The sequence below is a fragment of the Colius striatus genome, chromosome 10, assembly GCF_028858725.1.
Source record: "Colius striatus isolate bColStr4 chromosome 10, bColStr4.1.hap1, whole genome shotgun sequence".
Classification (NCBI taxonomy): domain Eukaryota; kingdom Metazoa; phylum Chordata; class Aves; order Coliiformes; family Coliidae; genus Colius; species Colius striatus.
In genome coordinates this window covers 29,968,036-29,990,056 of record NC_084768.1, presented here as the reverse complement: position 1 = coordinate 29,990,056, position 22,021 = coordinate 29,968,036, and the positions used below count along the sequence as shown (strand labels likewise).

The 22,021-nt window shown below is 40.5% G+C and overlaps 1 protein-coding gene across 2 annotated transcripts in view; it reads right to left on the bottom strand.

Moving 5' to 3' along the window:
• The window catches only part of TESK2 (testis associated actin remodelling kinase 2), an 80,566-nt gene that overhangs the window by 7,115 nt on the left and 51,430 nt on the right, over positions 1-22,021 (bottom strand). For both annotated transcript variants that reach the window (XM_062004012.1, XM_062004013.1), the window contains 5 exons: positions 18,145-18,291; positions 7,795-7,877; positions 6,604-6,679; positions 4,909-4,992; positions 3,495-3,581 (listed from right to left, as the gene is read on the bottom strand). In XM_062004012.1, the coding sequence (XP_061859996.1) occupies positions 3,495-3,581; positions 4,909-4,992; positions 6,604-6,679; positions 7,795-7,877; positions 18,145-18,291 (477 nt within the window). The remainder of the gene's footprint in view (positions 1-3,494; positions 3,582-4,908; positions 4,993-6,603; positions 6,680-7,794; positions 7,878-18,144; positions 18,292-22,021) is intronic.

Below are 22,021 nucleotides of genomic sequence, written 5' to 3'. Positions count from 1 at the left end.
CACAGTGGCCAGGCAGAGGGACAACCTGCTTTGGTAGGAGGGCTGGACTAGATGATCTTTCGAGGTCCCTTCCAACCCTTAAGATTCTGTGAACTCGGGAAATTCAAGACCCTTTGAAGAAGTGTGTTATTGCAAAAAAAAGGGGAAAAGTATTATTCTGTCCTAGTTTATTACACCCCTCACATTTAATAACTGAGTTGTAAATCCTCTATGAAGAGAGCCCAAGTGAAGTACAACCACCCCAATCATCAAGATGCAATCAGTTTGTCTTCATGCTGTGTTTATTTATTCACCCTGTTAGAAACGGATCTCTAAACAAAGTCCAATGCTAAAATTGTACTAGAGGGCAAGCACTTTGATTGAAGTAGCAATGTAGAATGCATTTAGTCATTTTGAACATTGACCTTGTATATATGTTACAAGCTTAACTTATAAGTTTAACTACTGGAGTTAGCAATGTGTAATTCACCAGCTGAAAATTAACTTCACTGCATTATTAAACGTGATTCTGCTTGACCTGATTCCTGTTTCCAGCCCTCTAAAGGCTTTTTCAGAGTGGACAAGTCCAGACAGACCTCACCTTTAGTACAAAGGGAACAGTGGTGCTTTGTATACAACAAACCCCAAAGACCTCCCTAATACTGCCTTGCAGGTCCTACAAGATGGATCTTTGTGAAGAGAACTGCTCTGATCAGTAATGCCAGAACACCTGCTAGCAACCCAGGGTAAAGGGCTAAAAATTCATACACACAGTAAGAAAAACAAGCAAATCACACTTGAAAAGCTCAGGAGCAGCAAGAAAATTGTTCTAATGCAGCAGCTGGAATTTCCCAGCATAGGAAAACATTTTTTCCCCGTTTTCCCTGTAGGAAAACTGCTTTCCCTGTTTCACTGAAGGCACAGGGCAGGGGCAACACCAAAGCACACACATTGTACTCTGACAAACATACTCATTTGGGAACCCCTGGGAGCTGTTGGAAGCTACAAGTAAGAAGAGCGCTCTAGCTATTTTAATTTGTGCTAGGTAAAACCCAGGGCAACAGCAGCAACAGAAAAGTGACTCAAAGTAACATTTGCCTCCTGGAGCAGTCCAGATTCTGCTCAAATGGAACAGAAGGTCCTTCTTCAGGGCAGCAGTTGCCCACAGTTCCAGCCATGCTGGTAAGCTTCTTGCATCATTATACGTTATTACATTTAGAAGTAGTTGCACAAGTAGGCTTATAGTTGTTGAGAATCTTTAAGTTTTAGACTTCCTTGCATATACTTCCTTAAAACCAAACCAAACCTAGTTTATAACAGCAAATTAAAGACATTTTAACGCATTACTCATATCAGCTTTTACTGGTTTTCTTAGGTTGCCCTAGAACATGTTTCCTAGCTGTAGAAAACCTCAGGGCTCTGCACATTAGTTCAGCTCATCAGCTGAGCTATACAGTTTACACTGTTTATTGACCTATTCAATAATAAAAAACTATATAAACACCCATGTTGAAGAGCAAATTATCACACAGATCACCTATTACTGAAGGACAGCATGCTCAGGAAGAAAGCCTTATCTGTTCACCACCTTTTTACTTCTACTAGATAAGTGACAGGTGAACTACAGCATACCCCACACTGAAATCAGCACATTATTGGCTTGATCACAAGACAATCATTTGAGTTTCAATTCAGGGAAGGGACATTTATTACACAGGAAGCAGCATTGGACAATGATTAGTAGGAGAAAATCTTCTCTCTCTGAACACCCCACATTCTTTCATGAGAACATAATGATGATCAGTCACTTCCCCTTTCTTCATGAGCCACTTTACTCTGAATTCCACCTGTGCTGAAAAGTCCATGTGTTTGGATGCAGTACCACTTCTGGAGCTTGCAGGTAGGGAGCTGAGATTTCCAAAGTCAAATCCTACCTCGAGCCAAACCTTTTAGTGCTTATGTAGTCAAAACATATCATAAACATGAGTCAGATGTAGCACTGTCCTGATGAAGCAAGTTTCCCTGTACTAAGGTGAAGAATCATCCACAGGGCTGGAGCACCTCTCCTATGGAGACAGGCTGGGAGAACCTGAAGAAGAGAAGGCTCCAGGGAGACCTTACAGCAGCCTTCCAGTACCTAACAGGGGCCTAACAAAGTGGGAGAGGGACTTTTTCCAAAGGCATGTAGCAACAAGGCAAGGAGTAATGGCTTTAGATTGAGAAAGGGTAGATTTAGATTAGTTATCAGGAAGAAGTTGTTCACTGTGAGGGTGGTGATGCACTGGAACAGGTTACCCAGAGATGTTGTGGATGCCACATTCCTGGAAGTGTTCAAGGCCATCTTGAATAAGGCTTTGAGCAACCTGGTCTAGTGGAAGGTGTCCCTGATCATGGCATGATCTGGATGATCTTTAAGGTCCTTTCCATCCCAACCATTCTGTGTTTCTATGAAATCAGAGTGAAGTAGCTTGTCCAGAGTGAGTTCCACAAACAGTTTTAGAATTAAATTACACTATCTTGTGTCAAGAGCAGCAGTAACCCCACCTGCTCACATCATCACTTTTATACTGCTCTCCCCTTGAGCATGTGTGTTTGTATTAATGCAAAGTAAAGAGATAGCTCAAGAAAAAAAGAGAATGGAAAGGCAGGACTTTTCCTAAAGACACTCACTTGGACACAGTGCTGGTATTGGCTAAAGCATGGCCTGGTTGGAATCCCAGGGAAAGTTTTATGCAACAATGTTTTTAGAAGTTGCCTCAACTTCAGTTGTGCAAACTGGACTTTCCCAACTTCAGCTGAATCTGTTGGAAGCTCAGGATACTTCATAGAAACACTGTTACTATACAAAGGTCCTAGCAACCTATGTTATTGGATAACCCACAAAAGAGATCTGCTTCCTTGGAATTCTCATACTGAGGAGCCATGAAAGTATCTGGCACTATGACAATGTTGTTTAAGTAACCTGCACAAAATACACTCCATAAGCACATTGCCTACGGCCTTACTGGCATTAAGTCATTTGAGTACAAGTTTGGATTTTTTGTAACACTGGCTAGGGATATGGAGGTTCACCCCACTTTCCAAAAGGCAGCATATTAGTGCCTGCTCTTGATTTGTTTGTCCCTTCTGTTTATGAGAACGACTCAGAATTGTTTCTTCACAGCTCAGTAGGTCTGTACACAATAACAGCTGGATTTTGTCAGCCTGAGGGCCAGGCACTGTCAATAGCATACAACCAGTTGTGATCAGCCTGAGCAGCCTGCAAGAAGCTGTTCAGTGTGCCAGATCTGTTTGTTTGGCATGACAGAATTGCATAGAAACGAGGTAGACCTTTTTGCAAGGAGAAGAGAAGGGTTATAAAAACTGCAAAGGACTTCTGAGTTATCTGGATGTACACTGTTTTTATAGGTAGGCTCTGAAGTCTCTTCTGTAAATGCTTTAAGCTCTATCTTCAAAAGCCAGATGGATTTAGAGAACTCTAGTTTAGGCCACTCCCCTTCAAAGAAGATACTCACATTACAGCAGTTGAAGGCCAGCTGGAGGAAGTCAGGGGGACAGTCTCCCACCATGTGCTGGAAGGCATCATAATCTAATCCAAAATTCTGTATAAAAAGCACAGCATAGAGATATAAATGAGAACTGTTATCTGGCCCAAAGCATCTTCTTTTCAGGGGGTCCCTACTTGAAAGTTATCAGGAATAACCACGAGTAACATCTCTCAGCAGCCACATACAGAGGATTTTGAGAAAACTGCAGCATTCCCAATTGGGATCCCTTGATACAAGATACCTGTAAGAGAATGAGCTGACTTTAAAGCCCATTCTTCTCCTTGGACTTATATGCAATCCACTGCACTTGAAATGTTGCCCATGTGGATCTGGAAGTAATATCTTATACTGTGATATTTCACCATGGTGATTTTCACAGTGTAAATTAACAGCCTGCTACAAAACCAGAGGCTTTACTGTGATAAAGAGTTATCAGTTAAAGTGCTTCATTTTTCAGTGGATGGTAGGTGATAATATAAGTTATTCAGTTCCTTAAATGCACTTCTAAAAAATCTGAAGGGCAGAGAAACAAAAGCATCTCTTATCTACTGCAGTTCAAGGCCTAAGTAATTTTCAATTTTCAGGACCAGAGGATAGGCCATTTGCCCCCCCTGAAAGGGCCAAAATCTGCCCTGCAGGTGGGACTCAACTAAAAAGCAACTGAAGAAAGTAAGAAAAATCCTGTTTGATTAGTTGATTCTAGCTCAGACAAACAGTGCTTTGCACAGTCTTTGAAAAATAAGGGTGAACTTACTTCAGCTGCTGCTAACACAGCTCTTGCCCCTTTTACAAGGAGGGACTGCTTAGTAGATGCACTGCACCAGGACAAGAGGCAACGGGTACAAGCTGGAACATAAGAAGTTCCAAAGAAACATAAGGAAAATCTTCACTGTTCAGGTGAGGGAGCACTGGAACAAGCTGCCCAGGTGGGGTGTGGAGTCTCCTTCTCTGGAGACATTCAAAACCCACCTGGATGGGTTCCTGTGTGACCTACTCTAGGTGATCCTGCTCTGACAGAGGGGTTGGGCTGGATGATCTTTCGAGGTATCTTCCAGCCCTTAAGATTCTGGGAAATACTCTGTTCTATAGCTGGCAAGAAGTCTGCAAAAGGAAGGTCACTGCAATGCTCTCAATGTTCTACGAGATAGGGGCAGAAAGGATTTCCCATGAGGACTGCAGCTGGACAAAATCTCTGTGAAAGTGTCTTCAATGGAGTTTCTTACAATAAACAGCACAGAAGAACAAAAGCCTTTTACAGGCTGTTTTCAATGTAACACCTATTCATGCTATCTTTGGCAGCAGTGCCAGAAGTTCTAAAGGGCAGCCATTATCATGGCATGCTGAGCCACCTCCCACCAATGTAATAAACATAACCACTTACCTCTGTGCGAGGGAGATAGTCTGGATCCGCCTGTATTCTTGCTATAATCTCACACAGAATTATACCGTAGGAGAACACATCCGCCTGAGACACACAAAAAGAAAGAGCCCCATGGTTCACCTATGAATACTCAGTGTTCTTATCTGCCACTGAGTTTCTCCTTACCCCAAATGGTTATCGTGAAACAACCCAACCAACACCACAGCCTTGCAACACTATGCAGCTGTGTTATAGCTGACATTTTCCATGTGAACAAACACATGCTCATAGTAAAACATTCTTGTTGCACAAATAACAATGATAGCTTTGGAACTCTGTCATGAATAAAAAAACACCCATCACTAAACCAACTCTTCATTCAGCAGTGTAAAAAAGTTTTCCCTTGTGAAAAGAAAGGTGAAGTGGCATTTGATGACTTACAGATGGGAGAAATTAAAAATACAGCCAAAACGTGACAGGCCTATTTATCACTGTGTTAAAAAGACAGGTTTAGCCTACACATGATCACAGTTTATCCACAACATTCATGCTGTTTCTAAGAAAAATTACCTTTTCCTCATCTCACAGTTCACTACCTCTGAAGACAACAGTGTCCCAAAGCTTGAGATACCCAGTAACATACCTGCATCAGTTTCCATTGGATTTCCATGGCCTTTAGTAATCATTTATCTGGCTACCCCAGCACTGCACAGTTCCTCAGAATTTCACCCACTTGAATCTATCATGCAGTAAAATTCAGGAAAACACAGAATACAAGTCTACAAGAGCAGAACCTGGCATCCCTCATCCCTTCCATACCAGGCAGGCTTCTATGTCATCTTCCATGCCGGTGAGGTATGAGACCTGCTTCCTCTTTCATCCTCGATGCCCTAGGGCTAGTGAAGAATGTGGCACCATAGATTTGGGCACTTTATTATTAATTTAGGTCAACTGGAACTCTTACATTCATTACTGAGGTAGCTACTGCTTTTCTGCAAGTTAAAAGTACTACCAATTAAACAGAGTATTGACTGCTAGCTATAAAAGGTACAGGGATGTGTTCTTTATCACAGAAAAGCTCTGCTGGCAGGGCTGAAGTAGATGATGCCACACACAGGAGAGAAAATCCGGTGTAAGGAAGAGCTTCATTGAAAACACTGTTTCTAAAACCCAGTGTGATCTGATTCTCCTCTGAAAGAAACAATCCCCAGTGCCACAAACAGGAAAACTTAGAAATCTCTTTGGAGAACATTTTTACCCAAGTATCTTACCTTGAGAAATGCTGACTGGTTTTTATTTTTCCATTAATCTCATTGTACAAGTTTGCATACAAACCTTTTCCTTCTACCCAGATTTCACTAATGTATGACCAGGGAAGCCAGCTCAGTACATTGCTCATGAAACTTCATGAAATTCAGTTGTGTTAAACCAACAAGCCAATACCATATTTCTGCACATGGGATGTTTCAGAATGGAAACATTATAACAGTGAATTATGATAAAGGTAATTCTATTCCCATACAAGAATCTACACCATGGATTTAAAATACTAGCTGTTCAACTCATGCTCTCCCTTAGTCTGAACGACCTACTCAGTACAGAAATGTCACAAATGAAAATAACAATCATTTTAGTATTATGGAAACACAAAATGTTGTATACAGCTATTGAAGAGAAACAGCTCACAATTAAAGTCCATTTCTATCATGTACCTACCTTTTCATTGTAAGGTTCATCTCTGAGAACTTCTGGTGCCATCCAAAAGGGTGAACCCACCACTGGTAACTTCTCACTATATAGATATGGGATAGATGTGGGGAAAGGGAGGAGGGTGGTGAGGGGAGAGAGAGGAACCATTAAAATGAAATGGTCAGGCATTGCTACTAAATTTTAATTAACTCCAAGTATCTGAAGAAACTTTCTCCAAAGGGAAGGCAACACAAGTGGGCTCCATATCATACTGTATTTTACAGTGGTTTCTTACTGGAGTCATTGAAACAATCAACAGCAAGAGGAGAAAGTGGAAGAAAAATAAAGCTTCAGTCAATTACTTTTTTATTTCTAGTTCTTAAATGCCTGGCTACTTAAAAAAAAACAAAACAAACTATTTTATTTTAAGGTCACAGCTCCTCAATAGTTTTGAGGTTTATTCATTTTACATAGAAGAAGACACTAGAAAAAATCTGACAGCACATTTCACAGTCAGAATACTCTGAAATACACAAGTCAATATACAGAGGGAATAATGAAACCTTTGTCCTTCATCTCCCTGATAGAGGGATGACAAAAGGACTATTTCTACTGTGACAATAGCTTGTGACAGTCACCTGTGCATTCCTCAAATGAGTTAAGATTATCATTTCATTCTAGGGACAGCAAATTGCTGAGCTACCGATAGGCAGTCGTTTTAATATCTCTTTGTTATAAACCTGGATCTTCACAACTAACCCAGAGGTTAAAGAGTGTCATACTGGAATTCCACCGAATAATGGTTATGAAATGGAATGAAGGTAGTTAAAGACGCTTGGAATCAATAGAGGACACTTGTTACAAAGTTATCCCAATGCAGGATGCTGAACAGTGTTTTTGTGTTTGTTTTGTTGTGGTGTTTTGGGGTTTAGGTTTCTTTGTTTGGGGTTTTATTTGTTAAAAAAACCCAAACCCTGAGAAGCTTGAGCAAATTCCCTACTCACTGGAGCCTTTGGAAGAATAAACGTCACTACTAAATCTATCAAAATGGATAGTAATTCAGACTTGAACATTTTGGTCACCCAGCCTGCAGTTCTAGACTAAAGACTGACATTATTTGTTGCAAATTTCATATCAGAGTGCAATAGTAGCCTCAGGGATCTGGCTCATTAGAGCTTTTGACCTGCAACTGCACTGTATTTTCATTACTTCACGTACCTGTGATCAGGAATTTTCTCTGCCAAACCAAAGTCTCCCACTATTGCTGAGTATCCATTCTCATCATGTTTTATTAAGCAGTTCTGGAAAAAAACAACCAAAAGAGTTATTGACTGTGCATGAAGCCCATATGCCATTGTTTTCTTTCTTTTTAATCTGCAGCAAGAGTACAAGATATTGTTTAGGAGACATTCATCTATGAGGAGCTTTTGTCTGAAAGCAACCACCCTTTTCTCCTACCCTCCCCCCCTCCACAATCACATGTCGGTCAAATTTAAGATGCTGCAAACAGCCTTATACTTAGTTAATAATCCACTTAAAAACTTGCTGAGAAAGCAGGCAGCTACAGGCAGCATGTAGCCAGCTAGGTTCTAGCAACTAAGTTGATTTAGCTCCCTTTCTGCTCAAGTATGCAACACATGCTGTTCTCTATGACACCTTAAATTTACTCTTTACAATGTGCCTGTACCTGACCAGAATACAAGAACACAGCAGACTCTGAATGCCTTTGTGTATTTTGCTACAGTAACCACTTAAACACAACTCATGGCTTTGCAGTAGATTTTCACTCTAAACAATGAGATGTGACAAACTTATACATGCTTTTAAAACCTCAAATGCAATTCCTTTTTCTTCAGGACATCACAAAACGTGTTTTAAAGGAAAAGTCTAATAGGAAAAAGCTGTCAATTCAGATGTGCTTTCCTATGCCAGGAGAAGAGCAGTTTAAGGATACATAATTCTGGTCTGGCAGCATCACATCACATCACATCACATCAGATCACATCCCATCCCATCACATCACATCCCATCCCATCACATCCCATCCCATCACATCCAGAGTATTATCATTTTTTACATATATTTATTTACAACTCTGAGAAATTTGTTTTGACTATTCCAGCATCTCATCTTTTCTCTTCCCAGTGAATGAATCTGTAGTTAACTTCATTCCCTCACCACATGCCTTGCTCTGTATCCCTCTCCAGGCAGTACAATAGCAATGACAGGCAGCAAAGCCACTGCCGACTCCTACAGAGTGGTACCCTGCATTAATTAGCTAAACAGCAGGAAACACTTTCTAGCTTTATTGTGCTTGGATGTACAAAAGCCCCTTGCTGACCCCAGAGCATTAGCTTGTCTGTATAATACAGCTACCAAGAAAAGTGAGTCCCTTGTCTAAAAAGATCAAGTTCAGGTCATCGCTGTTTACATTATTCAGAGATGACTGTGGCTCAGGCCATGAAGTGAGTTTTCTTCTTGCCAATTAAAAGGTTAAGCAAGCTACTCCTGGGATCATATAAAGAAAATGCATGCCAGCCTCTTGAAACAAATGCTGGGCTCCTGAGATGCTAAGTTTTATTTATTTGGCATGACTCAAGTACAGTTAGTTTGGGGATTCATAAACATGTACCAAGTTAAACCAACCATGCTTGCCCAGAGAGCAGCAAAGCTTCTCAGTTACGGGCTTTGTTATCTTTTATCAAAGAGCACATTCATTCAGCTTGCCTCTGTTTAAACATTTGGTCACTCTAAGTGGACTTAAAACTGAGAAGGATAAAACCTTTTCTGTAAAATCTTACTCAAATGATTCAGACAAGTGGAATTTCATCATGTACCACACAGAAACAAGTCCATGAAGGTGCCAGGGACTTTGCAGGGTATAAGAATGCTGATACTCTTTTATATCTCAAAATATCAGGTTATTTTCTGCCATAGATTTCTCAGCAATTAAAGATGATTCATAATTCAACTTCTTTTAAAAAACCCCTCTATGATTCACAAGACAACTAGTTTTAAAATCTAGATTTCCTTCTTGCATTACCTTTGACTACATTCTGTTCACTTTGAGCAGCAAGACTGTAGTAGTTCATATTACATTCTGAGTTTTGTGGATTAGGGTTACTCTTCAATAATTTCAGGGGAATTATTAAATCCAGACTAAAAACTATTTTCAACATACCTAAAAATCTGTAGAAAAAGTTCTACTGAGCCTAAGAATTGCAGTAATTTACAGGACTGTGCTGATACCAAAAGGAGGCTTTTGAAGTGCAATATCATCCTGACACCAAATTTTCCTTCAGCTTCTTCCTAGTATATGATCACATCCCATTAGACAGCAATACATCATCCAATCTCACACATCCCCTTCCCCCTACCCTGCAAGCCCCAGGCAATCTCAGCTCTCAGGTACAGGACTGAACAGCAGATTATTTCTAAATAAATCATAAATTAAGTCAATAGTGTATCCGATTTAGCTGCCAAGTAATGCTACCTGACAGCTCTGAGCTCCTTCCTGCAGGAGCTGCCTGCAGCAGGAGCTGCAGCTCCTTTTCACTGCTGGCCTTTTGAGAAACCAGAGAGGACAGCCCACCTCTGTGGGGTCCAGAGGTCCTGAAGGAGAGGCCAGTACACCATGACAGTGCCATAGGGGAAAAAGCCTAGGGCAACATTTCTACTCTGAAGTACTGATCAATTGTTCTGCTGTGGTGGGCTGCACAATGGTAAATGACATAAAGAAGGAAAGTAAGTTATTCTCTCTCATCAGTGGAAGGTGGGCTTTTGTCTGCATATGAAGAAGTGCTGAGTATTAACTCAAATTCATCAGGATACATATTTCAGTACAAGAGTGACTTATTCATACTTCAATCAGCTGTGGGCAGGTAACATGCACCAGACAAAACCACACTAGTGTCATTACAAACACTCACTGTAGTAAAACTAAACTGATTTAATTCAATTAGTACCAATTCTTCTATGTAGCTAAGCACCATTTTCAAGGAACCCAGAAAGGATGGAAACTTCTTCCTACCAAAATCAGTAGTAAAACCCTTCTGCAGACATGAACGTGGCCAGATGGCACTTTTCAGGCCTGTACTGTTCATTCAGGACAAAGTTCTCCAGATGGCCACACTTCATTCTGTGCTGAGATTCTTCAAATGTTCAAGGCCAGTCCTCAGCATCACCATACTCCTCCTTCACCCTTCCCAGCCCAGTAAAGCCATTACATAACACTGTATCGAATCCAGTTTAGGATGCAGCTCATGCAAAGGTGGCTTACACAGCCTGCAGTAACTGGTAGTTCACGTTCACTCAATAAAAGACATTTCTAAGCGTTCTACTAAGTATAGCTACTGCCAAGATAAATCGGGATCAAAAAAAATAGACAAAGCTTCATTAGAGACTAGAAGGTTGTAAAGAGCTGTTAAATTTAAGCTAGAGGTGATATCTTAGTATGGAAAGTACAACACAGCATACTGCAGTTTCTTCTGACAAAGTGATATTTGTCAGTTTCTACAAAAAAAGAGAATATGTGTATCAATTTGGTATTAAGGAGTTTAATTAATGGATTTTGGCACAGACATGAAGTTTAAATCCTTCTCTAGTGCAAAGAGCCTCTCAAGAACTGCCTATGAGATGAAATGCCAAGCAGCTTTACAACATAGGCTTTAAGAAAAAGCTTTCAACTTCCTATTGCACTATTTGTGTAAGCTGCAAGGCAATAAAACATGACAACCTCCCCAAGCTTTCTCTTTGGAGCTTTACAGACAGGGACGTTCTTTCCTTCGGCAGCTCACACAGTCAGAGAGGACAGTATTCAACTGTTGGGTTCTCCAGGGTTTCTTTTCCCCAAAATGGGGACCCACATCAGTCTTTCCTGAGCCAGTCACTTAATAGAAGCAAGAAGCTCTGTACATGAGCTTTAAAGAGTTAACGGAGCTGTTTATGCAGAGACAGATGTGAAAGAACATAAAGCCTCCTTTGTGTGTTACAGGAGCTTAACATCTGCTTTGCACAGCATAATCCTACTAAGAAGAATGCAATATTCAACTCTCCCTTTTACATAAACAAAAACGAAAACAGTCTCAAAAGTTTCAGAGTTATAAATGAGTTGCTCAGGTGAAGAAACCCCATTGTTTTATGTTATGCTGTGACATACAAGCTGAACTCCTCAGATTTTATTGCACTCCAGAAAATACAGGAATGCTACTGCAGTGTCATTTGCAACCTTCTGATGGTTGTTACTGAATTGAAATACTGAAAAGGCCAGTTGAGATGTATCAGCTGTTTTTAAAGTGCTATCCCCTAAGAGAAACACCATCAGCAATTAAATGCACAACAGGAAGTTTAGAATACTAGATACACTTTTGAGACTAAAGCTCTTGTGTTTAAGGGGCAGGCTCCATTTGGGTCTCAAAGTACCAGTAAAAGTTTAGTATTTAGAAATAGACTATGGTTAGAAATAACAGCTGATTTTTTAAGTACAAGTCCTCCCCTGCAATGCAAAATATCGAGGCAAAAGCTTACTCCAGCACAAAGGGGACCTTACAACTGCAGCAGCGAGCATGAGTCATTGGACAAAGGTTCTGTTCATTGCTTGGGGTTTATTTTGTGTCAAACAAGCAAATAGCATACAAGGTAGGAAGTCAGGATACGTTACTTTCAAGCCCAAAGGCAATGAATTTATGTTACATCAGATAATCCACAGTAATTGCTTACATACATGATTCTGTCCTGTAGTAACTGAGACTACTCTCTCGATGAAAGGAGGGTGAGCCATTATACATCTACTGTCAAGTGAAAGCAGATGGTGGCAGGAATACACACACACGTGTGTATGTGTGTGTATATATATATATACATATATATATATATATGCTTAGAGATAAGAATTTGTTCACACATGGAGCTCACAATGTTCCCTAAAACTGCTCTCAACCTACCATGGATTACAACACCTAGTTTTCAATTGCAGGTAATTCTGTAAAGCTAAAAGGTGTTTGTTTGGGAGTTTGTCTACTTTTAATCAAGTGCTTTGGTATTGGGCTTTTGGGAAGGGGGGTTGTTCAGCTAAGACAGCTCAGCTGCTTGGGGGAACAAACAGATTATATGTTGCAAGCAAATTTTGAAGTAAAAGTACAAATCCTCAAAAAATTTGCCTATGGTATCATACCAGATTTATCATGTTCTCAACTCAAAATGTGATGAGACCTTTGTGTAAGATGCATCTTTTGACATCCCTGCAAAAAATAGACTGAGACAATACATATACTGTGTGAGGAATTTGAAGGAGTAAGGTGACAAGACAGAGCAGGAGTCCAAGCCAGCAGCTGGCAGGGACCAAGACCCAGATCTCTTGGGACAGGATAAAAACCCAAAGACTATTACAAGGGTGTAAGAACCGCAAGCAAAAGAAATACAGGAGAGGGGAAACAGAGCTAACCTGGAGCAGCAGAACAGGGGGAGAGATAGAAATGTTTAAAAATTCTAAAGACACAGGAAGACAGCTTGGATAAAGCATGAAGCAGGAGCAATGGGAAGAGGGTAATGGCCAACAGTCAAACAAGGAGACTGAACAAGAAGGTTGTGAGGCAGGAAAAAGGAAAAGCCTTTGAACAAGGATGAAGAGTCTGGCCAGAGGCTGGCACTGTGCACTAGCAGAAAGGACCAGAGAGTCATCAAGTAGGTATGATCAGTCTTGCGAAAAATAGGCAAACTCATAGGTGTTCACTTCTCACAGTCAAGGAGCCTCTACTGTTCCTCTCTCTCTTTCTGCTCCACAATGAACAGTAGTAATAAATAGTAATTAAAAATACTAGTTCATGTATTAATTATTGTATTAACCAAAACAGCAGATGCCTCTTGAATTTCAAGCTTCTAACCTTCAAATGAAGAGCACAATGCCATTGGGTTTTCACAGTTTTGTTTTTCAAACCAAGCTACACACAACACACAATTTAATATTGCCCAAAAGATGGGATGTAAAACTCACTATGACAATCTCTCTTCTCCCTGTGCACACACATTAAGGTAAAGTCTTTAATTACATGATTGTACGCTTTTCCAGCAGGCAGACATGCCTTTTAGTGCACACAATGGATTCACACTGACAGTGAATTGGGGCAGTACATAAAGCACTTGGATCACTATTTTCAGGATTGTGGCCACTCTTGCCACAGAAGCAGTGAAGTGAAAGAAAGGCTGGGAAGAGATGAAAAAGAAAGCCTGGGCTGGAAATGAAGGTCACCTGCCTCATGATTACCACTATTGCATTGTTACCCCAGGATCTGGATTCTCACCTTCCTCAGCCCCACAGGAGGATTTGACAAGAAAGGTAGTTTAACAAGATATTTCAGAGATTGTTGCTAATTTTGTGCTTTCTATGCTTCCTGGGGCAAACCTGACTATTAATGTGTTGTAACACTTCCAGCTGCCTCTGAGGTCAGTAAGCATATTGCCTTAAACTTAAATATGTGTAAAATGACAAACACTTCAACAAATCCTTAAAACCCATATCCAGTATTCTTGCTTTTAATCTCTTCTGGTAAGGCTGAGTTTATTCATCTCCCTCATCTCAGATACTGCAAGAATAAATTAACTGATTAGGGCAGTCACTGATACAAACTTCTGTGGAAATCAACAGTGCTTCCAGATCAGGGTTTGAATGTAATGCAAATATAGTGTAAACAAGATGTTGAAGGAACTCTCTGTCTAGAAGTAAGATATTTGTTTTGAGGGGTGAGGTACAAAAGGATTTTGCTATATCCTTTTTGCAGGTTGAACGCTTCTTCCCTGTGCCTTCCCAAACACTGTGATTTTAATTGTAGGTAACAAGACAGAATATTGAAAAAACAAGTCAGATTGAGAAAAAACTTTATCACAATCCACCAGTTGCTACTGAAACACTTCCAATCTTTCACACTATGATCTCTCTTTTAATAACTTCATCTTCTAGGGCTAGGATTTTCAGAGTTAAAATTCATAACCAGATCTCCTTGAGAATCACTGAAAGATGAACAAAAGCCTCGAGATTCCAGGATGCAAATCCTCCTTGTGCACATTACAAAAGCCTCAAGATTCCAGGATGCAAATCCTCCTTGTGCACATTACAATGAGCCCCAAATGAAAAACTATTCACAAGGCTTGCAGCAATTCGGACAGGGCACAGGGAAAGAGCCAACGAGGCTGGTTGTCATAATGCATCTACAGCTTCATCTCTGTGTAAACCTCTCCATGACAAGTCAAAAGTGAGGACACCATGTTTACTGGCTTACAAAATGTACAAGGCACCCTGCCCACACTTCTACTATCTGCATCTGGAAACAGCCAATTTGACCACTGCTACCTTCTGACAGAACCAAGTTAGGTTGTTGCTGTCATCAGGGCAGATCAGCCTGATCAGCTACAGCAGCAGCTCAAGCCCAGAGCCCAAGGACTGAGCTGCTCATGGCATGGGTAAGCACCGGTTGTCTGGGCAGCACACATTCTTCTAACTAGCACTGCCTCTCTCTGACAGGAGGGCAGTGGGAAAGGCAGCAGTGGGATGTCAGGGTTGACATCCCCTGTGGGCTGTCACATCGACTATAATGACCTACATCTACTCTTCTCTACCGTTCTTCCCTCTGGCTTTCTGTACTTTCAGTGCTTTTCTGCTACTCTCCACACGGTGCAATTAGGAAGAGAGATCATCCTGCTGTAAACTAATTGTCAAAAACACTTATTTTTCAGTCTTAGATTGGCAGGGGACAGGAACTTTTCCTTCTTCAACTTTTTATGCACTCAGTACATAGAGATGTATGCACTGTCAGAGCAAGACAGCTCTGCTGTCATGGCTGAGAGAATAAACTTTATGTATTTATGCCATCTGCTCCAGGGTGCAGCAGGAATTAGAAGTTTGCTAGGAACAGAAGAAGAAAGGCAAAAGTACTGGTCTAAATTAATCCCAAGTAATTTTTATAGTAAAATTCATATTAGAGGGATAATTTGCAGTGGGCTACTCTGTTAAGTGTAATAGGTAAAGCATGGAGACATTCACGCACTGAAAGTCTCAGCTTCATCCTGTTAACACACATCTCTTCACACACATCTCTTCAAAAATACCTCACTCTCCCCTGCTGCAAACTCAGTATCTGTTCTGACTTCTGCAGATGTCTAAATCCTTGGCTTTGCCTTCATTTCATTATTAAAACATTCACATCAAATCCTGAAGTTTAACAAAGAAGGAAGGACAATATAAAACAGTATTGCATTTGCCTTTCTTCAATCCATATCACAAGTTCTCTCCCAAGGAAAGAGCTCACCACATCTTCCTTCAGCTTGCTCACATGTTGGCTATTGACCAAGAATGAAGATAACTCATCCCATCATCAGTACAAACCCCTCCTCAAGCAGTAGACAAAAGCCACAAAGTTGAAAATTTTAGAGACAGGTTTTTCTATGGGTTTGTTTGGTTGGGTTTTTTTGCTTTGCAACTCCTTTAAAATTCAGCCAGCCACAAGAGAAAAGATTTGCCCAACAGGAGAGTCCTTTGCCCACCAGATTTAATTCTAAAATATATTTCATCACTACAACAATGCACTGATAAAATTCACAAGCACCCAAGCATTTAAAGCCAGGTGTTTCATCTACTTCCCTTCCCAAGGAGGACAAACAAGTGCATTCATCACCTCAAAAACATGAGAAAAAGTAACTTTTTAAAACACTAAAACACCACAAACACCCTCAACCCCAAAACCCAAGAAACTGGAGAATACAGAATATAGCTGATGACTTCAACTTTCATCCTGACAGCTTCCAACCTGACCCACACATGTACCACACCTTTAGTGCTAAGAATCATCCAAATACAATGTAACTGGTAGTAAATTCTTAGCCTTTGCTTGGTTGTTTTTAAAGAACCCTTCCTGTGGCCACTGCTGAGTTTGCAGTTGCAATGAAATCAGGCACTTCTCCCAGCAGGGGTGTTTTCTAAACAATTGCCATTGGATAGCAGGTAACATTGAAACATTGGTAGAGCAGCTCCAGAGAAGGACACACAATTATGCAAAGTTTAGAACAAAGGTTACCACAGAGGTCTCAGGAAATGGATTTTTATATGACTAGTCATTCTGTTGATAAGTGTTGCAGGCACAGAGTTCTTAACAACTTTCATTCCTTGCAGTAGCTCTACTTTCCCACTCTTAAATGTACTAAAAAACATTCTGAAATGGAGAAAAAAGGGAACATTGTGTTACCATTTCAGTTATTTTTATGCATCTCTTACCTGCACACTCCAAGGGGGATGAAATGGAGCTTTCTGAAAGTATCATGTCAAAGTGACTTGACTCCAAGGCTGAGCATTTTTCCTAAGTTTTATATTCTTCCTTGCAGAATTCAGCACCTTTCACTCAAGAGAGCACTCAAGGAAGTATTTTATGACTTCACTGAAATACTTCTTTCACCTACAAGTTGAACTAATTTTTTTCCCCTTGGCTAAATGGACATTCTTCACCTCTAACACTACACAGAGGTAGATTTAAAACAACCAGAATTGTAGGGAGGATCAATAATCACTCTCTTCTGTGAACACACTGTGCTGTGGTTTTCATTTTAAAAGCTGTTTCTCATCTTAAAAAAATAATTCCTTTCAAGCTAAGGTAACGTCCTTCTGGGTGCTTCTCATCGAAGTGACATTATGAAGACTTCCCAAGAACAGTTTTGGAGTACTTTCTTGTTTCAAGTCCCCAGTGAGTTTAAACTAGCTCTTTAGCTTCAGACAAGAGGACAGAGAGTACAGTAAAGCCCTCAGCACAGAGTGCACTGGATGGCAAGACCCAGTGTGAATACTGGGGCAATTTGTTCACAGAGTTTAGTGTTCCTATGTCAATATTTCTAGCTGAGCTTCAATTAGTGGTCTACTTCACCAACTAAATTCGTAAAAGTTGACACCAAAGCAGTTAATTTGTTTTTTTTAAACCTATTCCATTGAAAACTCTGCCATTGTGGTACCATTCTGGAAGAAATTTCTAAGTTTGAAAAATTTCAGTCAACTGTTTTGATCCTGTTGATCTTTAGAAATGAAAGAAACAGAAACCAGGATTGTGCACAACAATGCTGAGTTAGTAACAAAAGGTCAGTCTTCCCGCTGAAGATTTGTGAAATACATAGGGAAACAAAGACAACAAGGAGATTTTAAAGTGCATTTGTAATGATCTCCTCAGTTTGGGGTTTTTATGTGATTGACCTATTCCAAATGTTAGATTGTTAAGCTTAATTATCCAGGGATTTAAATACTTTACTGAATCACAACTCAGAACTAAACAACTCCACAGCTGCTTTCTGGGAAATCCTAATCTCAACTCATTTAAGGAATGACCTTCCTTCAGGTTTGTTATTTCTCCAGGTCCCACACAAACTATCAACATGTTCTGAGGAAATTTTAATTCCATAAGCTGTATTTCAATTTGTTTCTCAAAATGTCTTAGATCACATCTTATACAACAGCAGTTCTCTGTTGGAAGGAGGAGAAAGAACCAAACAACCAGTTATAGTACCTTCATTAGTAAGTTCCCTTTATTTTATAAACAGTACCTTGGATGTAAGGTCTCGGTGGAAAATTCCTTTATAGTGGAGATAACTGATTCCCATAGCAATGTCATAAGCCAGTTTCACCCTTACTGTCCAGGGTAGATGCTGATTACTGTCTAATAGCTGTTCCAGGTTACCACAGTTGATGTACTGGAAAGACAAAGCAACATTTGCAATTAATTGTTTAGCTTCATATCTTGTTAGCTCAGTTACACATCAAAAACTTTATTTTCCTTAAGGGGTAGGCAAGGGAAAAGTTTGTAGATCAGGAGAGGCTGAAAATGTCTCCCTTCACCACCTGTACCAATACTTTTATGTTAAAGATACATGCAACAGTCACCACTGCTTTAACTCTAGGGTATTTAAAAACTGGTATTTACATAGACCCTTCAAAAACATCTACAATATTACCACTCTCTCATTTCAGTGTGAGCAACATAAGGACAACAAGGATGAAGAGCTGGCTCCTGTACAGTATAAGTTCACAAAGAGAGGGCCAAGTAGGCAGGTGTAAGTCACAGAGACTGATCAAGTTCCCAGATATCAATTCCCTTAACTGAAGCAGCATCAAAGAAAAATATTACAACATGATGCTGTAAGTTACAATATTTCACTGCTGCATCTACAAGTCCTAATCAGCAATCTGATTCCTGCTGTGCTCAGTACTACATCAAGCCCATCAAATTGTACCCTCATGAAAAGGAACCTACATTAAGTATAAGATAAATGCTACAAGGGAGTGAAACAAAGCAGCACTCAAGTGATGCTAAGGAAGATAACCCAGGGTTAAGACACGGCAGCTCCACTGCTTAAATAATCATTATAGCAGCACTGGGCTTATGCTTTAGGTATAGACCTTTTATACCACTACAGTAGCTACATCATGCTTGTAAAGCTTCTTGTTTCACTACCAGCCCCAGTCCCCTCACCAGGGACAAAGCAAAAAGACTAGCACACTCTGGAAGGAAAACCTGGCAGCAATGCAGTGACTTCTCTCAAGAAAAAACAAGTGAAGCAGATAGGATCATTTGCTCCCAAGCCTGGTCCCAGCATGTAACACTGCAGCAGGCTGCACCAACTCTGCTCCTCTGTGCCTCTCAAAAGGCTCTGCATTTTCCTGTGTTATTCACCTGAATGAATTATGTGCCACCATTATCACGTTAAAGTTAAAATGTAACTGCAACTCCTGTTATTTCTGAAACTTCCAACTTGTTTGTATTTTGTTGGGCTTCTTTGCATTTTGGAACCTGGGTAACAAGGTAAATGTGAACCACACAACCACACAATAGGGATGTAGTTGATCTCCTCAGATTATGCACACATAAGCCAGACTCTAGGAGTAAAGTCTGTGGGTCATGGCTCACCTAATGGGATAGTCTAGAAAGAAAAATAGCTTCTTCCTTACAGTTAGGCCCTGCCTCCTTCTGAGCTCATCAGATCATTTTGAAGGCCTTTTTCAGCAGATAGGCAAAGTTTCACCAGTTACTATTTAACAAGGCTAAATTGTTCAGGCAGATGAAGCACAACCAGTTTTAACTGTCAAAGCTTACTGGGAAGGAGCATCACAGTGGTGTGAGGGCTCCACTGCTTCCCTCAGTACGCTGCACAACATTCGGGAACTGGAGTCATCCAGCCCACGCACAGCAGCACATTTCACTGGCAGTCTAGAACCTGACCCCTCTCTCTCTTTCTGAAGCTGTTGATGGCTGGACAAGCTGGGAAGTATATGCAGCACACAGACACAAAGCATCCTAGCTCAGTATTTGCTTTTCTCCTTTTCAATATGAAGCCTGATCATAGTGCTGTACATCCACCTTTTGTCCTTCAGCAATAATCAAGGCAAAGGGTGAGTACAAGAGTTACTTGCACTCAATGTTCTTCAAAGAATGATTGACAAATCCAGTCTGGGCCAGACTTTAGAGCTGATATCAACCACCTTTTCATACCAAAGGACATAACCCTACAAAAGGTGCTCAAGTCTAGGAAATACTCCAATATTTCATTGGAGTATTCATATATTCATTGGAGTAATTTCATATTCTCATGACTACTTGGAGATGCTGTTTCATATCTATTGCATTAGACTAACAGCAGGAGTGCAATGGTATGCAGAAAGGTTTTCAGAATAAGGTACAGAAACAAAATGCTTCCTCATATTGACTATTTCTAGACCAAACAGGTAAAATACATTTGTATTTTACAACTAGGCAAGGAAAGCTCTTGAACTCTACAGAGTCATCTGATTGGCTCTTTAAAAATACAGTGTCCTGTTCTTCAGTGAAATCTTAAAATACTAAACTATTATTTTTTTGTGCTGAATTTAATTACTCATAATTGCTCATAATTTGTGCTTAGAGCATATAATTTTGCAAAATAAAATGCTTGCTAGTCCCTCTACCAAAAATTCAGGCTAAACAAGACTTAACACACTAATAAAAATCAAATGTTTAGCCCAGCCACTGGAGCTGCAGAGGAAGGGAGTTGATCAAGTGACTACACTAACAACTAGAAATTGCAAGCTGGTGCAAGCCAGAGATCCAAAACAACTTGTCCCTTATGCTAGGAATTCGTGTGACAGGAGAGCAGAGCGGCTCAGGAACAGGTCACTCAGAGGCTATGCAATCTCCATCCTTGGAGTCTGGACTAGGCTCAGCTAGACAGAGCTGCAGCCAACCTGACTGAATGTTGGAAACAATGCTGCTTTGAGCTTTTCCAACTTTGATCTTTCTTTCTCGTTGCTTTTATTTGAACTCCTAAGGGAGTCAGATGACCTTATAGAGACCTCAAGAAAAAGCCCAACATGCTCAATTTGAGATTCCTTTTCAAATAATCACAAGTTGCTAGTATGCTTAAGGAAAAAATGATGAATAATACTTCTACATTAGCTTCATATAGATATTCCCAGCCTCACTGGAACAGTACAAGCAGTATTTCTCAGTGCCAACGTCTAACAACACTCTCAGAGAAAGAGTTCTTCCTAATATCTAAACTCCTCTGGCACAACTTGAGACCATTTCCTCTTATTCTCTCACTCATTGCTTGGGAGAAGAGATAGATCCTAACTTCACTAGAATCTCCTTTCAGTTAGTTGTAGAGAGTGATCAGCCTCCTCTTCTGCAGACTAAATATCCCCAGTTCCCTCAGCCACTCCTCATCAGACTTGTGCTCCAGATCCTTCACCAGCTTCATTGCCCATCTCTAGATACACTCCAGCACCTCACTGTCTGTCTTGTAGTGAGGAGTCCAAAACTGAACACAGCACCTAAGGTACAGCCTCACCAGCACTGAGCACAGGGGGAAAATCACTGTCCTGGACCTGCTGGCCACCTGGATTCTAGCACAGACTCAGAGAAAACTGGCACACACATAGGATTTAGCATCTGCAAGGGCAAGTATCAAATCTGACTCTAGCACATACACAAAGCCCACCAGGCCCCCAATCTAAAACCAACACCTGGCAAGTGCTCAGACCTGATTCATTACTGATGTGAATTCTGGTTTTGACTCCAATTTCTGATGTATTTCTGTGAAGCACAACAGGCTAATTAATCACCAAGTGAGGAGCTGAACTAAGACTCTCCTATAGACAGTCCTTTAAGACTCCAGCTGATCTCAGATTTTAGCTGGCCAGCAGGTAATATTTTCATGCAGAGCCCTGAATTGTCCCTAAGGCAAGCACCACACAGAGTTCAGTGCTCTCTCAGTGTCACGTAAGTAATCCAATTCTTCTGGTCATTCAGGCTGATCATGCAAACAGCCAGCTTGATGGCCTGGTATTTTTTCAGAGCCCTTCAACAATGCCTTCTTGGAATATGCACAAAACTATGTTATTGGTAATTCTTAATTACCAATGCAACTAAAAGAAAAGCACTTGTTCTAC